The sequence below is a fragment of the Acomys russatus genome, chromosome 31 (genome assembly GCF_903995435.1).
Source record: "Acomys russatus chromosome 31, mAcoRus1.1, whole genome shotgun sequence".
NCBI classification, from domain to species: Eukaryota; Metazoa; Chordata; class Mammalia; order Rodentia; family Muridae; genus Acomys; species Acomys russatus.
In genome coordinates, this window is record NC_067167.1 from 3,428,087 (window position 1) to 3,449,576 (window position 21,490).

General features: G+C 42.7%; 1 protein-coding gene across 1 annotated transcript; it reads right to left on the reverse strand.

Annotated features, from left to right (window-relative positions):
* Positions 1-5,354: 5,354 nt before the first annotated feature.
* LOC127212649 (zinc finger protein 431-like) lies at positions 5,355-16,929 on the reverse strand. Its single transcript, XM_051172735.1, has 4 exons — positions 16,840-16,929; positions 7,579-7,705; positions 7,320-7,380; positions 5,355-6,171 (listed from the first exon to the last, which is right to left on the reverse strand). Exons 1-4 carry the CDS (start codon positions 16,927-16,929, stop codon positions 5,355-5,357), a joined length of 1,095 nt encoding a protein of 364 aa, XP_051028692.1.
* Between the last annotated feature and the right edge of the window lie 4,561 nt (positions 16,930-21,490).

A 21,490-nucleotide genomic window follows, 5' to 3' on the forward strand; every position in this document is an offset into this window, starting at 1 on the left:
GGGAATATGGCATCGTGGCCTTTACCACCACGTTAACACACCACTCACTGTCCTCCCTGCCTGGAATCTGTGATGACACTGAAACAGCAGCCAGCCGCTGTGGCACTGACATGAAGAATCACCACCCAGCTGCTTTCTGCTGTGCTCCGCTGATTTTGTGCAGGAATTTGATCTTGGGTTCTGCCTGTAGGCCTTGCACTGTGGTTATCTGAAACACACTCTTAACTCTTGACTGGTATACTGACCTGGCATACTGTATGATTTCTGGCTCAGGTAATCTAGATTCCCAAGAGTAGCTTCTACCTGAACAGCAGGTGGAGTCCCATGGTAACTGTGATTTTAGAATGGAGGCAGTTGTTGATATCCCCTGATGGGCCCAAAGGGCAGTGGTTCTATTGTCACAGCTTGGAAAGAAATGGGAAAAAGATTGGAAGGCAGAAGGTGGTGGGGGGATGAAGATGACTTTCTCTCCAAGATGACCCTGCTGTGGTTAGTGAGGTACCTTCATGTTCCAGCGCACCCAGCATCTAGCAATTTCAAACCACTAGCTTCTGTTTATTTACAGTATCTTACTTTTGAACTATAAATAGCCATGGAAACAAGAGCCAATAATTCTACAAGGATTCTTACTCTTTTTTAGGGTGCATTGAGTTGGATGTTCAAAGTTTTCATTCCTTAGCTATGAATCCAGGACTCTTCCCCACACAGAGGCGCAATGGTCATTTTGTAAGATTGACCAAACCTTTGTACCAGCTGATTATGAAGAATAAACACTCTTCTTTTGAATGCGATTGGAATCTAGGGTCTTCCTTCAGCAATTCCCAGATGTTCAGGATGAACAGCACTCATCATGCAGTAAGGACCAGTCTGTGATCTTACAGCTGATGACATCACACCATGGCTCCCTACATTCTGGCTGGTGGGTTCCTATAATTTCCCTATTGGCTGGAACTAAAGACGTCCAGTGACTTTGCTCTTTTGGGGTCCTCCTAAAAGACAAATATATCTTTCGGGGGGGTGATAAACTCAAGTATTCTCATCTATAAAACGAGCTTAGGTGAGGCCCTTGGGTCTTGTAGCAGGCATAGGAGCGCATGCGTCCATGCATAGCACAGACTTACATGGCACATGAAGCTCATGCTCTTCTGTCTCCTCCAGCCCATGTAACCCTGAGCCAGTCCAGAGTATGATGTGGTGCTTCTCGGGACCCATGAGTGTACACTGCCCCTGGATGCCTCTGCAGACTCCTGATTCCATCAGAGCCACAACCTTCATTAACACTTCCAGGTCAGAGAATGGAGAGGATTCACGACCAGGCAAGGAATGGAGAGATCCCAGTGTCCTGATCCACACAAGGTGGGTGGAAGCCTGGATCTGGCGGGAGATTGTCTCTAAAGCAACAGATAGAGTTTGGGGTGTGGGTATTCCATGGAGGTTGAGGACCTATGAGAACTCAGGTGCCTTTCGCGATGACTTACATCTGCCTGGTCCCCAGGCTCTGCTCCAGCTTTACAGGCCTCCTGTTGCTCCCCCAACATCTCAGGCTCCATCCTGCCCCAGGAACTTTACAGGGCTCCACTCCTTGGACTTCCTATGTCTCTACTCCAGTGTTACACCCTTGATGAGGCTTCCCTTAACTCCATTTTATTGCATAGAATTGACAGCGTTAAGAGAGGAGGAAAGTGAAGGGAAAAGCTTGAGGCTTCTAAGCCCTGGACCTTAGAAAATTCTGTGGGGAAATGGATTTTACCTCCTTGACACACCCCCACCACTTCTGCTCATTTTTCTGATTTTACTGTTTGCATTCTGCTTTATTAACTTCTTCTCTAAAATCGTCCAATACCAAGTGCAAAAGTTCTGTAATTAAACCTTTAATCAGTTATTTTTACAAGGTTATCACCCCTTCCAGAGTGCTGGGATTAAAGGCAGGTGCCACCAAACCCAACTGGAATGTGTTTTTAAAATGACCTATATTTGAACCAAAGAATGAAAAGATAAGCTGGGCGTGGTGGTGCACGCCTTTAATCCCAGCACTCGGGAGGCAGAGGCAGGTGGATTGCTGTGAGTTCGAGGCCAGCCTGGTCTACAAAGCAAGTCCGGGACAGCCAAGGCTATACAGAGAGACACTGTCTTGAAAAACTAAAAAAAAAAAAAAAAAAAAAGAATGAAAAGATAACATATTATTTTAACAGGGACCCTCATTGTTTTGAAGAGTAATTATTATAGGCTCAGTTCCCTTAACAGTTATACTTTATGACCTTTTGAGCTTTCTTAACTTTATGGACAATTATGAACTAATTAAATGAATATATCTGCCTAACAACCCAATACCCTAAACAAGAGGGAAAGATTAAGGAGGACAAGAATGAACACTTTTGGGTATCAGTTCCTGGGAATGATTCTCCTGGCATAGTCAGCAGGATTTCAGCAGACCAGCAATTCCACCAAACTTGCTGCTGGAACCTGGAACAACACGGAGCCTCAGCTGGAGGCCAAAGCCTTGAAGCCTTCCCTGGAGTGGTTCTGTCAGGGAGCATCTCGAAGTATAGCGTTGACCAAACAATATCAAGACCCAAACAAAGCCAAGCCTCCTGTTTTGGGTTCATATATATATATATATCGTCTCACAGTCTGTACTAGGATGTTTTTCAGCTGGCAACAACTAAACCACACGCTGACGAAGTGGTTGGGATTCTAAGTGGAGAAACATCAACTGCTCTTTCACAAGTCTGTTCTTCATCACACACTTGGAATCAAAACAAGATAAAAACATGTTTAGTTTTCCTACAAATTCTCCTTGAAAATTTAAAACATATTCATTACAACTGGGAAATCATATCCTATGATCTCAATATTTTGGTTAATTTCTACCTGTTGTGCATTTCATCTCTTTAAAACTCTTTTACTGTGGGCATTCTCCAGTTAAAGGACAATTTACAGAACTCTATTCACTAGATCCACTATGTGAGTGCTAGAGATCAAAGGAGGCAGTTGAGATTGTCAGCAAGTACCCTAAAAGGCTCAGGGGACTCACTTGCCCTTATTTTGCTTTCCGCAATATTTATGTTATGTGCTGTTCACATGGGTGTGCTTAAAACTCACATTTAGTATTGAGACAAGACCTTGCAAGAGTAACGTGGGTATAAAGAGAATGAAATCAGGATGTCAACTTAGCAGCAAACACCTTATTCCCTGAGACAATCCTCTAGCATTTGTATTTCTGATAAAAAGTTAAGAAAAAGTATTTAGTCGACAAAATATAATAATATAATCAAAAATTAATAAATGACAACACCAATGTCAGTTGCATTTGCATATACTGGGAGTCCAGCTCCGGGTGGGGACAGGGCCTGAAGTGGGTGGATACAAGAGTAACAGCGAAGGAGTAAGATGTGGGACACCTGCTCATGTCTTTAGAGGGAGAGAGGAAGCACATCTCAGTATGGCTAGATCCAGCTCTGAAATCCTCTGTTATTTTAAGACTTTATTTTACACAAAATCAAAACATTAAACCATGACTACATAACAGGCTCACAGTACATATTTCCTAAATCTCCCGTGACTGTGCACGCATACAATAACTAAGTGAACAAATGGCAAATCTCCTGAGAACTACAAACTAACATTATGATAAACCAGTTTTCTTTTAACTCGCTGTCTTTTCAGTTAAAATAGGTGTCATAAAGACTGGAAGTGACAGAAACGCTAGAAAGGAGGGCTCCATCTGATTTTCGCTAGGAAATGGGTCAGAAGTTATTTTGGGCTACCTTATATCAACCCTTATCCTCTCTTGTATTAAGTTTTTATAGTGACTCAGGCATCTTTCTATGGAAGCCCAACTCTCATTCTCCATCTTTGCCTCCTCCTCCATTTTCTTTTATATAAGACCACCATCCTTTCCTCTCACTTTTCAAGCACTGTGCTGCCATATTAACAGCATACAAATGTTGTTTAGGCAAGGAACTCTATTTTTTCTACAATACCAGAAAAGTCCTGATATGACAAATCTGCTCAGGAAGCCAAGCAGTTCACTGAGCCTATATGTTTTTTCTTTGTCTTTCTCATAAACATTTGTTTCAATATGATCCCTATCTTTATTACAATCCTGTAAAGGAGAAAACACCAGGATTCCTAATACTGTTTGCTTTCCCTTCAGGATACTACAGTAAGTGTCATTAATTGTATAATCAACGTCTTTTCTGTAATCTTGAGACTGGACATGCACAGAAAGAGTAACATACAAACCTGATTCAGTTGTAGTTTGTCAGCTCCTACAATTTACCTAGGTTTCTCTTCTTTAATGGTTTCTCCCAGATCCTGTGTTTCATGCTTACTGATACCACTTAAGTAATGTATTCTATGGAAGACTCAATGTTTTTGTGTGGCTCATTTGCCCAGGGAATTGCCATTAGTGCTATCCTTATAAACACCAGCTTTTATGAGAACTGTTACATTATCACAGCCCTAACCTGGGGTGAGGAGTCCTTAAGAGCAAGGAATTCAAATATTAAACATGTCAAGGACACAAGCCAACGTGGTGTAGTGAATTTCCACCTAGGGTAGTGAAGGGTCAGTGGAGGACGTTCAAGCACTGGAACACTGACCAACAGCATCTTCAGAGGCTTGGCATTGACACAGGCCGATTTTAGTGTACAAAATGTCCTGTGTTACTGATTTCTTAATGTCACTACATCTACAATTTGAAAAGGAGGCAACATTTTTTATGATGGAATGGTTCTACTTATATCATTCAAGGACCAGTGAGTGTGCTCCATGTGGAAGATTGGTGTGCAAGGCTATACCTCATTTTGTAGGTTCCTGGGAGACTATTTTTGTCACTATGAATTCTTCTATGGTTTTTAGAGTACAGCCACATGTAATGTCTTTACACATTGACTACTTTCATAGGGTTCCTCTCCAGTATGTATTCTTTCATGTGCTTCAAGAGTACTGAGACATGTAATTGCATTTACATTGACTACTTTCATAGTGTTTCTTTCCAGTATGAGTTCCTTTATGCTTTTGAAGATGACAGCAATGTGCAGAGGCTTTATTGGTTATACGGTTCTTCTCCACTATGAATTCTTTCATGTCTTTGAAGATTACTCTTACATGAAAATTACCATATTGAATACAACTATAGGGTTTCTCTCCAGTATGACTTCTTTCATGCCTATGAAGATGACTCTTACATATGAAGGCTTTAGCACATAGATTACATTTGTAGGGTTTCTCTCCACTATGAATTCTTTCATGTATCTGAAGATGGCTTTTAAGTCCAAAGGCTTTAGCACATTCAATACATTTATAGGGTTTCTCTCCGGTATGAAGTCTTTCATGCATATCAACACAACTTATGTGGGTAAAGGCTTTAGCACATTGATTACATTTATAGGTACATGAGTTTTTTCATGTACCTGAAGATGAATCTTCTGTGCAAAGGCTTTAGCGCACTGACTACATGAATAGGGTTTCTCTCCAGTATGAGTTCTTTCATGTACCTGAAGATGATTCTTCTGTGCAAAGGCTTTAGCACATTGAATACATTTATACCGTTTCTCTTTAGTATGAATTCTTTCATGCATCTTAAGATAACTTTTATGTGGAAAGGCTTTAGTGCATTGATTACATTTATAGGGTTTCTCTTCAGCATGAATTCTTTCATGCATCTTAAGATAACTCTTATGTGAAAAGGCTTTATCACACTGATTACATTTATAGGGTTTCTCTTTAGTATGAATTCTTTCATGCTTCTTAAGATAATGCCTATCTGGAAAGGCTTTAGCACATTGATTACATTTATAGGGCTTCTCTCCAGTATGAATTCTTTCGTGTCTTTGCAGATCACTCTTCCATGAAAAGGCTTTACCACATTGAATACATTTATAGGGTTTCTCTCCACTATGAATTCTTTCATGCCTCTGAAGATGACTCTTACATGTGAAGGCTTTAGCACACTGATTACATTTATAGGGTTTCTCTCCACTATGAATTCTTTCATGCCTCTGAAGATGACTCTTATTTGTGAAGGCTTTAGCACATTGATTACATTTATAGGGTTTCTCTCCACTATGAATTCTTTCATGTCTCTGAAGATGACTTTTAAGTTGAAAGGCTTTAGCACACTGATTACATTTATACGGTTTCTCTCCACTATGAGTTCTCTCATGCCTTTGAAGAGTATTAGGAAACAGAAAGTCTTTACCACATTGATTACATTGATAATACTTCCCAATAGTGTGAGTCACATGACATGTCCTTGGTGAACCAGGACAGACATAAGATTTCCCACATTCCTTGTATTCATAGAGCTTTTCTCCAATGTGAGCATTTTGTTCAATTCTCACTGAACCTGGAAAACCAAGTACTTGTAAACTTCTATTCCATTCATCTTCTCGTCTCATAGTGGGGACGACTACATGTCTTCTACACGTTCTGAAGGAGAGAGATGCACACTGCTTCTCTCCACATCCCTTAGAGTCACATGCTTCGTATCCAGAGGGAGAGGTGATACAGCTATGAAAGGGAGAATAACAAGCAAAAGACATTTACATCCCATTCACACATTTTAACTTTTTGTTTCTCATAGACTTGTGGTATGCAGATTCACGTTTCTCACCTACAACAGCCTTCTTGATAAACTTCCTCTCTCACTAAACTACAGTAAGTCAGCACAATTATATGAGCAAAACTTGTTTTATTACGGACAGTTTCCTCATAACAGGTCTTGGACAAAAAATAATGGGCTATTTAATGTGCATGCCTTTTGTGATTATGGAATGTTGTAAAACTAAGTGGATAGACACTTCTACAACATGGTTCCCATGATTAAAATTGTTTCCCATTCTTGTTTCTTAAAGAAGTGCTATGCAAACACTGAGCGGCTGCTACCTGTTGTCGAGGTGTGTGGCGTTGTACGACTTTATTAATACTCACAAAAGTATGCTGTTAATATCATTAAAATTCAGGGTCCATAGTGGGGTCTGACTTTCACACGAACTCTGGTGCCCCATATTGGACCACATCCCCTCAATGGGGAGGCCTGGCGGCACTCAGAGGAAGGACAGCAGGCAACCAAGAAGAGACCTGATACCCTATGAGCGTATACAGGGGTGGGAGGTCCCCCTCAGTCACAGTCATAGGGGAGGGGAGTAAGGGGAAAATGGGAGGGAGGGAGGAATGGGAGGATACAAGGGATGGAATAACAATTTATATGTAATATGAATAAATTAATAAAAATATTTTTAAAACATAACAAAAAATTAGTCCATTAAATTTCTTCAGAGGCACATATATATCAGGGTGCACATGAAAATTACCTTCTATGTCTTCTAGAATTTTGACAATATTCTTCAATATTGTGGTCTTCCCATTTGTAGCCTAAAATACAGTACCAGAAAATGTGTATTACTGGATATTATGCAAATTTTAAACGCTAATCCTCTACGAACCTCAGAATAATGCCTGATTTATTCACCATATTCTTCGCCTTTCACAATCAAACTCACATAAAGCAGCAATCTCTTAGAAAGCCTTGTCCAATTAAGTTAAAAAGTGAAGGAATATTCACCTCATTACCTGTGCAAGTGAGGTTCCAGTAGGTTTCCAGCATCACATCTTTGTAGAGATTCTTCTGAGAAGGATCCAGCAAAGCCCACTCTTCCCAAGAGAAGTTCACATGCACGTCCTCATAGGTCACTGCATCCTAAAGTATACCAAATACGTATCTGTATGTATATGGCATATATATATATATGTAAATATATAAAGTATAAATATATGAAATAGAAATGATAAGCCTGACAACATTGAAACTATGCACTTCATTGAAATGTATTTATAATTCTATGTTCAACATATTAGTTGCATGTCACAGAATTTTTTTTATTAATTTATTCTTGTTACTTCTCAATGGTTATCCCATCCCTTGTATCTTTCCATTCTTCCCTCCCTCCCATTTTCCCCTTATTCCCCCTCCCCTATGACTGTTCCTGAGGGGGATTACCTCCCCCTGTATATGCTCATAGGGTATCAAGTCTCTTCTTGGTAACCTGCTGTCCTTCCTCTGAGTGCCACCAGGTCTCCCCCTCCAGGGGACATGGTCAAATGTGAGGCACCAGAGTACGTGAGAAAGTCATAGCCCACTCTCCACTCAACTGTGGAGAATGTTCTGACCATTGGCTAGATCTGGGTAGGGGTTTAAAGTTTACCGCCTGTATTGTCCTTGGCTGGTGCCTTAGTTTGAGTGGGACCCCTGAGCCCAAATCTTCCTATCATAATGTTCTACTTGTAGGTTTCTAGGACCCTCTGGATCCTTCTACTTTGTTATTCTGCCATGCTTCTTTCATCCAGAGTACCAATAGGATGTCCTCCCCTCTGTCCCAGTTTCCTGGTAAGTGAAGGCTTTCGTGGGACAGGCCCCTTGCGCTAGTGCACAGATTTAAGTGAGTATATACCATTTAAGTCTTTCTGCTTCTGGGCTAACTCACACATTATGATCATTTCTAGCTCAATCCATTTATCCACAAATTTCAGGAATTCCTTGTTTTTAATAGCTGAGTAGTATTCCATAGTGTATATGTACCACAGTTTCTTTATCCACTCTTCTACTGAGGGACACGTAGGCTGTTTCCATGTTCTGGCTATTATAAATAAGGCTACTATAAACATAGTTGAGCAAATTTTCTTGTTGTGTGATGGAGCATCTTCCGGGTATATTCCAAGGAGTGGAGGAAGCCTTATTTCCATTTTTCTGAAATTGCACCAGATAGATTGCCAAAGTGGCTGTGCTAGTTTGCATTCCCACCAGCAATGAAGGAGTGTTCCTCTCTCTCCACATCCTCGCCAGCATGTGGTCTCACTTGAATTTTTGATCTTAGCCATTCTGATGGGTTTAAGATGGAATCTCAGAGTTGTTTTGATTTGCATTTCCCTGATGACTAAGGAGGTTGAGCATTTCTTTAAGTGTTTCTCAGCCATTTGATACTCCTCTGTTGAGAATTCTCTGTTTAGTTCTGAGCCCCATTTCTCGATTGTGTTATTTGGTTTGGTGGTGTTTAATTTCTTGAGTTCTTTATATATTTTGGATATTAGACCTTTGTCAGATGTAGGGTTGATGAAGATCTTTCCCAGTCTGTAGGCTGTCGTTTTGTTCTCTTGACAGTGTCTCCTGCCTTACAGAAGCTTCTCAGCCTCATGAGGTCCCATTTATTAATTGTTGACATTAAGGCCTGGGCTGTTGGTGTTCTGTTCAGGAAGTTGTCTCCTGTGCCAATATGTTCCAGGCTCCTCCCCACTTTTTCTTCTAAGTGACTTAGTGTCTCTGGTTTTCTGTTGAGGTCTTTAATCCACTTGGATTTGAGTTTTGTGCAAGGGCATGTCACAGAATTTCATAAGCAATCACCCATTCATTTTAGGAGGAAACAAAAGAAACATCACGACTCTCATTTCTCTCAACACTGACTAAGATAGGGCACTTAGGGAGAAACTACTACTAACATGTACAAATACACATGCAATTGGAGAGCATTATTATTGAGAATACATGGGTAAAATTGTACCAAAATTACTATCTTCAGAACTATAGGGAAAAGATGGGCATGGTGATGCTTACCTTTAATCCCAGAGTTCATGAGGCAGAGACAGATGGTATGTCTAAAACCTGAAAATCTTGTCTTTAGACCTGTAGGCTCAATTTTCTTATCAATTATATTTTATTATGAACTGATTAAACGAGCCTTCCTCCCTCACAACCGGACTAACCCAACAGTCTGAAAAGGAGATTAAAGGACACTACAATGAAACCTTAAGGACGTCCATCCCTGGCGTAGTCAGCAGGGTTTCAGCAGACCAGCAATTCCACCAAAGCGGCTGCTGGAACCAGGAGCAACAGCTGGAACCTCAAGCCTCATAGACAAGCAAGAGTAGGACTGCTCCCTCCCTGCCCTGAGCCTGCATGTCCCGGAGTCTTAGGCTGCCCACCTCTGCCACCCTTGAAGCAGCATGTGTAGCCTGTTAAACTGGTTATAGGTTGAACTTCCTCTTTCCTTATAACATTATGTCTAGCAAAAAGCCCGGAAATCCTCTTATTGCAAATGAGGCATTCCCAGCCCCCAGGAAGGGGCCAAACAGGTGCCGTGTCTGGTTCTTCTACATGAAAACACACAAACTTAGATGGCAGATTGATTGCCGGCACATTTCTGCAGTAACACTTGTGTTGAGTATGCGCAGTGCACACATTAGCTAAGGACCATTCTCTGCTCTGTGTCTGACCAGGTGAAAAGCATCCGTCACTGGACAAGTCCGTTTGGACTGCATAACTAGACTGTAACAGAAATCCACGCCATGTGGTAACTAGCCAGAAGGTTCATCTCAGATGGTCTCCAGAGCTGGTGATGTCAACAAGACTTTGCTTGTCTCATTGATCTTCTGGGTCTCTTCTTTCAAGTTCACAGCCAAGATTTCCAGGGGTATTTCCTGTTCAAATATAATTTATATGAACTTTGAAGGAATACGAAGCATTTCACTTCCTGTTCAAAGAACGGTAGAACTTCTGCCCTAATTAAATACATTTTCAGACTTTATTCTGAGGTGGTCATATCCATACGGTACATAAGCTGAATTAATCCAGTTGTCCTTTCTAAATTTCAGGGTTTTTTTTTTTTTAGCACCTCTTCTATGTCTCATAGACATTTAACAACCTATCTCTGGGAAACATTCAATATCCCATTTGTGTTATGAGTATTAACATTAAACTGCAGTCAGATCTTTTTTAAATTGCTTGACCTGTAGAAGTGTGTGGTACACCAGTGACATGTTTTATGTTATCATTGGACACATGTGCTGGAGCATTATCAGGTTCCAAGGTATTCTAGACAGAAACTGCAGGGCGTCGTGAAAGGAGGCTCTTTGATCTGTGGACAGGCCTCTTCGCAGAGGTCTCCAGTAAGCTAATGTAAACTTAGGCCTGTTACCCTATAAGGCTGATGCTTAAGCCAAGAGTTAACTTATTTGCAAATCTACACGGAAGTAAGAGATAAAAGAGAGAGGAAAAAACAAACCACTCACACACACATACATTCAAGGCAGAAGGTGGATGAATGAGGCATCGTCACTTCAACTGGGAGAAGTTAAGCTGGCCAATTTCAGTGCTGTTTACTGTTGGTCTCTTTGTGAAAGTTCAAAAGGCAGCTTGTAAGGCTGAGTGCAAAAACAAATGTGAGACATACAGGAAAAACTTAATTTCACAAGACAAGATATAAACATAACAGTATCAGGCTAGAAACATGGCTTCTCAAGGAGAAGCAAGTGCTTCTATTTGAAGGGACATTATTTAGGAAGTGACCCTGCAGTGGCGGTGATGGTGTGCCTGCTAGAGCAGGAAGTGGGCTGCTCACAAAGATGACACGTGTGAGGAGGACATAGACACTCAGGGCCCCGCCCACGGCACCTTCTACACAAAGGATGCTCCTCCTAAAAGTTCCATAAGCATCACAAGGAAGACCACAAACCAGAGACAAAATGCTCAAATACATCATCCTGCCTGGGAGATTTATCAGCTAACCCATCACATATTCACACAGGTCAAGATCGGCTAGCACTCAACCCATAATGCACAATGCATTTATTCTAACTTCAAAGATGTCCATACGGTGGGACAGTCCCAACACTCTTGAAATGTCCAAACTTTCTTTTTTAGACACAAGGCAACCTCTTGATTTTGACGTCTTGTAAAATCCAAAACCAAATGATGTCTTCCAAGCACACAATGGCACAGAATATACGTTTTCTTTGCAAATAAGGAAAGACTGAACCAAGGACATCTGAAACCCTGACACACATACCCCAAATCCTGCAGCTCTGTGTCAGACACCTAGAATTCACTTTCAAGGGGCTGAGATGGCTTTTATCTCCTTGATCTTTGCCTAGTTTCCACCCCTACATGCAGCTATTCATGGCAGGAGTCTCAAAGCTTGGGTACCTCAACATCCAGTGCTCTCAGAATGCAACCCAGGCTACATCACCATGGATGATGGTAATTAATTCACCAAATCTCCTCACTGAGGATCAGACTCTGCCAAACCCATGAGTGAAATGGGGTTGAACACACAAAGGAAGAAACCCACACCCTGAATTTTTGCATCTTTCTTCTTTCCTGGGTAACTAAAGCATGGTTGGTACCACCATAAGAAGTTGTTGGAATGGACGCTGCCTCGCTGTAACCAAGTAGCAGTGGGTTCTGTATAGAGTTGTGACTTTTGCACTAGGAATCACTTTTCCTTTTCCTCCCACAGTTATTAAACACTTTGCTGGGTGCTGCAGTACCCTTGCAACACATTTTCTGTATGTCAAAACAAGAAAGGGTGCCTTCTCAGTAATGATCCTACACTTTCTGGTAATTGCTGCCTCTGTTTCAGGACATGGCTGCCATTTGAATTTCCCACAGCTATTTTGCCAAACCAGAGAGGCTTCATTAATTACTGCCCCTGTAATTGCTCTTTTCCTCAATGGATTTGCATGAGTCAAGGGTAACAACTGTGACACTGACTGGATGTATTGTGTAGAGATCAGTCCATTGGTCCTCATTTAGCATGGTATTATCACTTATTTCAGTCGCTACCCAGTTCCCTCAGGGGACCTGGAAAACCTTGGATCAGGTAGGATGGAAGCCATGAACTACCTTCTCAGTGTGCTTAAGTGTTACTATTGTAGCTGATGCCATCTGAAAGATGGATTTCTGACTGTGTTGCAGGGACACACAAGGCTACTAAGATTTTCAACTTGGTTTACCCTTTTTAACAAGTTGAAATCGGAAAGTCGTAAAGTTGAGGCAACATGCAGCATCAACAACCTGTCTGATCACAGCCCAGACCACACGCAACTGGGATCCAGAGGGACATAGCTACATCCTGTGCCTGGAGACCGAGGAGAAGCCAAAACAAGTGGATGATAACTCTTGGCATCCACAATACAATCTGTGTGGTAAGACATATGGATGGACTCAATGTCTCTGCTTGAGACCATGGAAACTGTTCCTCTGTTTTTTAGCTATGTGTGTTGGGGGCGGGGTTAGTCTCCCTCCCTGGCCAATCAGGAGGGCCCATCTCCTCCTATATTCATGCTGACCTCCCAAAAGACTTTTTCAATAAGAGGCTGTAACACTGGAACCTTTGAGGATCTGGGGCCTCAGGAGTGAGCTGTTCTTCACACATACGGGAACTGGCTCCCACAGGGGCTAAGGTGGTCGGTGTGTTGTATGCTATTGTGATCTTACACAGGTGGCAAGTAGATGACAACCACTCACTCAACATATTAATTCCACGTCACATAATTTAAGATGCAATCACTAACTCATTTTAGAAGGAAATAGAAGTGCGCCATTTATTTCTGTGCATACTGACTAGGATCTGCCATTGCAGAAGAAATGCTACTAACACATACAAAGAGACACGAAAACAGAGAAGTATAATTGAGGACACATCAGCAATACTGTGTCAAAATTACTAACTATGAAAAATGGTGACATCCATGGGAGTGCTGACCCTTGCCTATAATCTCAGATCTCAGGAGGCAGACAGGTGACTCTCTTATGATTTTCTGGTCTATGTAATCATTTTCGGGACAGCCAAAGGTACATAATGAGACCCCGTTTCAAAGAAACAAAACAAGATATAGACCACACAGGGGCTCACTTTAAATTCTTCAAAAGATGTAAACATTCTCTCCAGGAATATATTTGTCTATCATAAAACTGGAGAGACCCTGTATAAACTCTAAGGTAATGTGATCTTCTTGTGAAAAACATGAATTTTTAATTAGTTACTGACTGATACATCAAAGAGTTCTCAAAAAATATTAGTGATGTAAAAAATTATCCTCAGAAAATAAATCATCAACACCAACAAAAACCAATAGGCCATATAAAGGGGATGCTACCATGAAAACCACAAGTAGCATTGGCAGGGGACACGGATCAATCCACAGCCCTCACTTCAAAGCTCTCAACCATTCCTGACTCCAGGCCAAGAGAATCCAATGCTTTCTTCTGACCTCAGTGAACACCAGGCTTTCTCATGGATCACATCCATAAACATAGGCAAAATGGTCATGCACATGCTTTAAAAATTAAGAAAACTAAAAACATTCAGAAGGGTGGGAAGAATAGAACACATCTGGAATCCAATCATTATTAGGATCAGTGTTAATGACATGCATGCATGCTGCCCTGGTCTAAATATTAAACCCCACTTGCAAAGGCCAAGAGTCAAGATGTGGGTAAAGCTCAGCACAACAACAAATGCGAGACATGTAGACAACCCTAATTCTATAAGACAAAAATATGAACATAAACGTATCAGGCTAGTAACATGGCTTCCCAAGGAGAAGCAACTGCTTCCAATCTGCTGTACATCACTTAGGGATGGAGGCTGAATTGGTGGTGACGGCGTGGCTGCATGAGACGGTGCCTCTTCAGGTCCAACCACACAGAGAACACAAACATGGTGAGGGTGCAAACACCCACAGCCCATTCCCGGAGACTAACCTTCACAGAAAGAGTCCTCCTCCTCCTCCTCAGGGTACCATAAGCACCCAATGAAGACTAAACACCGAAAACAAATGTGCAAATGCATGATAGACCCTGGGAAACTTTTCATTAAACGCATCACATTTTCACACAGGTCACGATAGGCTCACAGTGAACCAATAATGATAAAAGTGCCATCCTAACTTCAAAGATCTCCTTATTATGTCACAGTCCCAACACTGTTGAAGCGATCAAAGTTTCTTCTAACACTAAGGCAGTCTCTTGACTGTGACATCTTGTAAAATCAAAAGACAAATTATATCTTCTCAACACGCAATGGAAGAGAGCACACATTTCCTTTGCAAAGATGACAACCCTGAAAGCTGGCTGGGGAAACACCAAATCGTGCAGCTCTGTGTCACACACGTGGCAATTCAGTTTCAAGGGGCGTACATGACTATTTTTCTCTGCACTTCTCAGTCACTGTTTCCTTTCTTACACTCCCTAAATGCAGACATTCATGGCAGGTGTGTCGATGCTCACGTAACTTAACATCTTGTCTCAAAATGAAACCCAGCCTCCACCATCATGGACTCATGCAATCAACTCTCAGTGTCCTCACTGGGGGACCAGACTCTACCACATATATGGCTGGAGCAGCGCTGAACACATAGAGGAAGAAACCATGACTCTCAAACCTTGCATCTTCTTTTAAAAAGTAGTACATAGATGATAAAAACATAAGGAGTTCTAGCTTTGGAAGGACCCAGTCCCACAGTGTAGGAACCAGGCGCGACTGAGCTGCCTGCCTGTCTTGCTGTTTCACGTCCCGTTTCTAGCAGCTTCCATGTCTGTGTTTATGTTGGTTAGCTAGTCATGTTTACTGCTCTGAGAACGCAGCCCTCCCCTCCTCCCTCAGGACTTTTCCTCCTGTGAGCAATCACCTCTTGAGGAATTTCACCTGTGAGTGTCATTCCTGTTTTGCTGCCTATAAGAAGGCTCTTTGAACACTGAATAAAAGCTGCTGTTGCTGCCGCAGCCACTGCTGCTGCTCTCTTAGCATGGAGGACCCGCTGTGTTATTGTGTGTGTATGTGTGTGTGAGTTAAATCTGCAGTCCCTCGCCCTTGGCTCGGTACAGAGGTGGCGCGGGCGCCACACCATAGAAACATCAGCAGAACATGAGATCAAACTAAGAAAGAATGAAAACACAATTAAAATAGACTAAATGTTGACGAATGAAGCCAGAAGACCCAGTAAGTCTGGCCTTACCAACACCCGTGAATGGACTACCTTGGCATCTACATACAAATGCGTTCATAACACCGATTTCCTGCAAAGAATTAGTTGCAGACGGATCCTACACCTGAATGTCAACTGCTATAAGACACTAACATAACTAGAGCTCTGCAAGTCAGCAAATCTGCCTTCCCCTCTGACAAGGAGAGCAGTTGCTCCTTTCACTGCATGGAGACAGCAGCAACAGGGACGTTTTCACCTGAGGGTCCCGCGCTCCATGCTCTGCGCACGCGTACTGACTCATTCAGCGGTCTGGCTTCCCATGCAGCGCCAAGTCAGGCCACAGGTCCCTGCACCCCGGGACCAACCGCACCCCGGCTCCCTAGGCTCCTCCCTGCGTGGGAAATGCAGCCCCCCCCGCCCCGCCCGCTCACCATGGCGCGGATTCCCAGCTCGCCAAGCTCTCCTCACAGTTTGCTTCAGCGGGTTACAGCTCAGCACACAGGACCCCAGGAAGGTCCCTCAGCCCAGCTTGCAGTATAGCCTACCGGAAGTGCCCTCCCCATTCTTACTCGTACTTCCGGATGGAGACCCTGATTGGCTAGTGCCGGCTGAGTGACAGAAACATCTTTTTGGGACAGAAGGGATGGGACACAAACCTGTCCCATACCAGCAGACCTTGCCATTGCAGTAAAACCTAGTCTGTCGCTGTACAAGCAGATCCACTAGCAAACTCTCAGCGACCTAAGAATGGCTTACGTAATCACCTGCGCTGGCCACCACGTGCGGGGAGCCAGGTGTCTCATAAAAGGACCTGCCATCCATACCAGTTCTGTCTTAGGCCCTCTCTAGCTGTTCCTGTGATAGCCCTGTGTCCTTTATGCAACCATCTCGCCCTTAACGGCTCTGCTCCTCGTCTGTCCTCCTGTCTACATGTCCGCTTGTCTGCCTCTAGCCCTTCCCCAGGACTTCACTCCGCCCCTCCCCCAGATCTGGTTTACTCCACCTATGTTTGTTGCATGGTGTAATCTCTCAGAGGCACACCCTAGCTCTGCTGCCAAATGTACCCATCCTCACCGCGTTGTGTTTCATTAAAGCTCCTGGACTGCAGATTGTCCCCAGACTGCTCCTCCAGCCTGTGGGCACCGCCTTTTTGTCCAGGCACATGACGCTAGCATACCTTCAACTGATGACACCAGGAGGAGAATCATTCTGAAGTTAGGCACGCCTGAGTTATCAGCCAGACCCCATCTCAAGTTAGGACATCGCAAAGTGCATGCGGCCTCCATCACTCCACTTTTTGTTCTGCTATTGTCAGTCTGTATCGTGGAGTCCCCAGGGGAATATGGCATCGTGGCCTTTACCACCACGTTAACACACCACTCACTGTCCTCCCTGCCTGGAATCTGTGATGACACTGAAACAGCAGCCAGCCGCTGTGGCACTGACATGAAGAATCACCACCAGCTGCTTTCTGCTGTGCTCCGCTGATTTTGTGCAGGAATTTGATCTTGGGTTCTGCCTGTAGGCCTTGCACTGTGGTTATCTGAAACACACTCTAACTCTTGACTGGTATACTGACCTGGCATACTGTATGATTTCTGGCTCAGGTAATCTAGATTCCCAAGAGTAACTTCTACCTGAACAGCAGGTGGAGTCCCATGGTAACTGTGATTTTAGAATGGAGGCAGTTGTTGATATCCCCTGATGGGCCCAAAGGGCAGTGGTTCTATTGTCACAGCTTGGAAAGAAATGGGAAAAAGATTGGAAGGCAGAAGGTGGTGGGGGGATGAAGATGACTTTCTCTCCGAGATGACCCTGCTGTGGTTAGTGAGGTACCTTCATGTTCCAGCGCACCCAGCATCTAGCAATTTCAAACCACTAGCTTCTGTTTATTTACAGTATCTTACTTTTTTTTTTTTTTTTGGTTTTTCGAGACAGGGTTTCTCTATGTAGCCTTGGCCATCCTGGACTCACTTTGTAGACCAGGCTGGCCTCGAACTCACAGCGATCCGCCTGCCTCTGCCTCCCGAGTGCTGGGATTAAAAGCGTGCGCCACCACACCCGGCTGTATCTTACTTTTGAACTATAAATAGCCATGGAAACAAGAGCCAATAATTCTACAAGGATTCTTACTCTTTTTTAGGGTGCATTGAGTTGGATGTTCAAAGTTTTCATTCCTTAGCTATGAATCCAGGACTCTTCCCCACACAGAGGCGCAATGGTCATTTTGTAAGATTGACCAAACCTTTGTACCAGCTGATTATGAAGAATAAACATTCTTCTTTTGCATGCGATTGGAATCTAGGGTCTTCCTTCAGCAATTCCCAGATGTTCAGGATGAACAGCACTCATCATGCAGTAAGGACCAGTCTGTGATCTTACAGCTGCTGTTCAGCTGATGACATCACACCATGGCTCCCTACATTCTGGCTGGTGGGTTCCTATAATTTCCCTATTGGCTGGAACTAAAGACGTCCAGTGACTTTGCTCTTTTGGGGTCCTCCTAAAAGACAAATATATCTTTCGGGGGGGTGATAAACTCAAGTATTCTCATCTATAAAACGAGCTTAGGTGAGGCCCTTGGGTCTTGTAGCAGGCATAGGAGCGCATGCGTCCATGCATAGCACAGACTTACATGGCACATGAAGCTCATGCTCTTCTGTCTCCTCCAGCCCATGTAACTCTGAGCCAGTCCAGAGTATGATGTGGTGCTTCTCGGGACCCATGAGTGTACACTGCCCCTGGATGCCTCTGCAGACTCCTGATTCCATCAGAGCCACAACCTTCATTAACACTTCCAGGTCAGAGAATGGAGAGGATTCACGACCAGGCAAGGAATGGAGAGATCCCAGTGTCCTGATCCACACAAGGTGGGTGGAAGCCTGGATCTGGCGGGAGATGGTCTCTAAAGCAACAGATAGAGTTTGGGGTGTGGGTATTCCATGGAGGTTGAGGACCTATGAGAACTCAGGTGCCTTTCGCGATGACTTACATCTGCCTGGTCCCCAGGCTCTGCTCCAGCCTTACAGGCCTCCTGTTGCTCCCCCAACATCTCAGGCTCCATCCTGCCCCAGGAACTTTACAGGGCTCCACTCCTTGGACTTCCTATGTCTCTACTCCAGTGTTACACCCTTGATGAGGCTTCCCTTAACTCCATTTTATTGCATAGAATTGACAGCGTCAAGAGAGGAGGAAAGCAAAGGGAAAACCTTGAGGCTTCTAAGCCCTGGACCTTAGAAAATTCTGTGGGGAAATGGATTCTACCTCCTTGACACACCCCCACCACTTCTGCTCATTTTTCTGATTTTACTGTTTGCATTCTGCTTTATTAACTTCTTCTCTAAAATCGTCCAATACCAAGTGCAAACGTTCTGTAATTAAACCTTTAATCAGTTATTTTTACAAGGTTATCACCCCTTCCAGAGTGCTGGGATTAAAGGCAGGTGCCACCAAACCCAACTGGAATGTGTTTTTAAAATGACCTATATTTGAACCAAAGAACGAAAAGATAAGCTGGGCGTGGTGGCGCATGCCTTTAATCCCAGCACTCGGGAGGCAGAGGCAGGTGGATTGCTGTGAGTTCGAGGCCAGCCTGGTCTACAAAGCAAGTCCGGGACAGCCAAGGCTATACAGAGAGACACTGTCTTGAAAAACTAAAAAAAAAAAAAAAAAAAAAAAAGAATGAAAAGATAACATATTATTTTAACAGGGAACCTCATTGTTTTGAAGAGTAATTATTATAGGCTCAGTTCCCTTAACAGTTATACTTTATGACCTTTTGAGCTTTCTTAACTTTATGGACAATTATGAACTAATTAAATGAATATATCTGCCTAACAACCCAATACCCTAAATAAGAGGGAAAGATTAAGGAGAACAAGAATGAACACTTTTGGGTATCAGTTCCTGGGAATGATTCTCCTGGCATAGTCAGCAGGATTTCAGCAGACCAGCAATTCCACCAAACTTGCTGCTGGAACCTGGAACAACACGGAGCCTCAGCTGGAGGCCAAAGCCTTGAAGCCTTCCCTGGAGTGGTTCTGTCAGGGAGCATCTCGAAGTATAGCGTTGACCAAACAATATCAAGACCCAAACAAAGCCAAGCCTCCTGTTTTGGGTTCATATATATATATATATCGTCTCAGAGTCTGTACTAGGATGTTTTTCAGCTGGCAACAACTAAACCACACGCTGACGAAGTGGTTGGGATTCTAAGTGGAGAAACATCAACTGCTCTTTCACAAGTCTGTTCTTCATCACACACTTGGAATCAAAACAAGATAAAAACATGTTTAGTTTTCCTACAAATTCTCCTTGAAAATTTAAAACATATTAATTACAACTGGGAAATCATATCCTATGATCTCAATATTTTGGTTAATTTCTACCTGTTGTGCATTTCATCTCTTTAAAACTCTTTTACTGTGGGCATTCTCCAGTTAAAGGACAATTTACAGAACTCTATTCACTAGATCCACTATGTGAGTGCTAGAGATCAAAGGAGGCAGTTGAGATTGTCAGCAAGTACCCTAAAAGGCTCAGGGGACTCACTTGCCCTTATTTTGCTTTCCGCAATATTTATGTTATGTGCTGTTCACATGGGTGTGCTTAAAACTCACATTTAGTATTGAGACAAGACCTTGCAAGAGTAACGTGGGTATAAAGAGAATGAAATCAGGATGTCAACTTAGCAGCAAACACCTTATTCCCTGAGACAATCCTCTAGCATTTGTATTTCTGATAAAAAGTTAAGAAAAAGTATTTAGTCGACAAAATATAATAATATAATCAAAAATTAATAAATGACAACATCAATGTCAGTTGCATTTGCATATATTGGGAGTCCAGCTCCGGGTGAGGACAGGGCCTGAAGTGGGTGGGTACAAGAGTAGCAGCGAAGGAGTAAGATGTGGGACACCTGCTCATGTCTTTAGAGGGAGAGAGAGGAAGCACATCTCAGTATGGCTAGATCCAGCTCTGAAATCCTCTGTTATCTTAAGACTTTATTTTACACAAAGTCAAAACATTAAACCATGACTACATAACAGGCTCACAGTACATATTTCCTAAATCTCCCGTGACTGTGCACGCATACAATAACTAAGGGAACAAATGGCAAATCTCCTGAGAACTACAAACTAACATTATGATAAACCAGTTTTCTTTTAACTCGCTGTCTTTTCAGTTAAAATAGGTGTCATAAAGACTGGTAGTGACAGAAACGCTAGAAAGGAGGGCTCCATCTGAGTTTCGCTAGGAAATGGGTCAGAAGTTATTTTGGGCTACCTTATATCAACCTTACCCTCTCTTTTATTAAGTTTTCATAGTGACTCAGGCATCTTTCTATGGAAGCCCAACTCTCATTCTCCATCTTTGCCTCCTCCTCTATTTTCTTTTATATAAGACCACCATCCTTTCCTCTCACTTTTCAAGCACTGTGCTGCCATATTAACAGCATACAAATGTTGTTTAGGCAAGGAACTCTATTTTTTCTACAATACCAGAAAAGTCCTGATATGACAAATCTGCTCAGGAAGCCAAGCAGTTCACTGAGCCTATATGTTTTTTCTTTGTCTTTCTCATAAACATTTGTTTCAATATGATCCCTATCTTTATTACAATCCTGTAAAGGAGAAAACACCAGGATTCCTAATACTGTTTGCTTTCCCTTCAGGATACTACAGTAAGTGTCATTAATTGTATAATCAACGTCTTTTCTGTTATC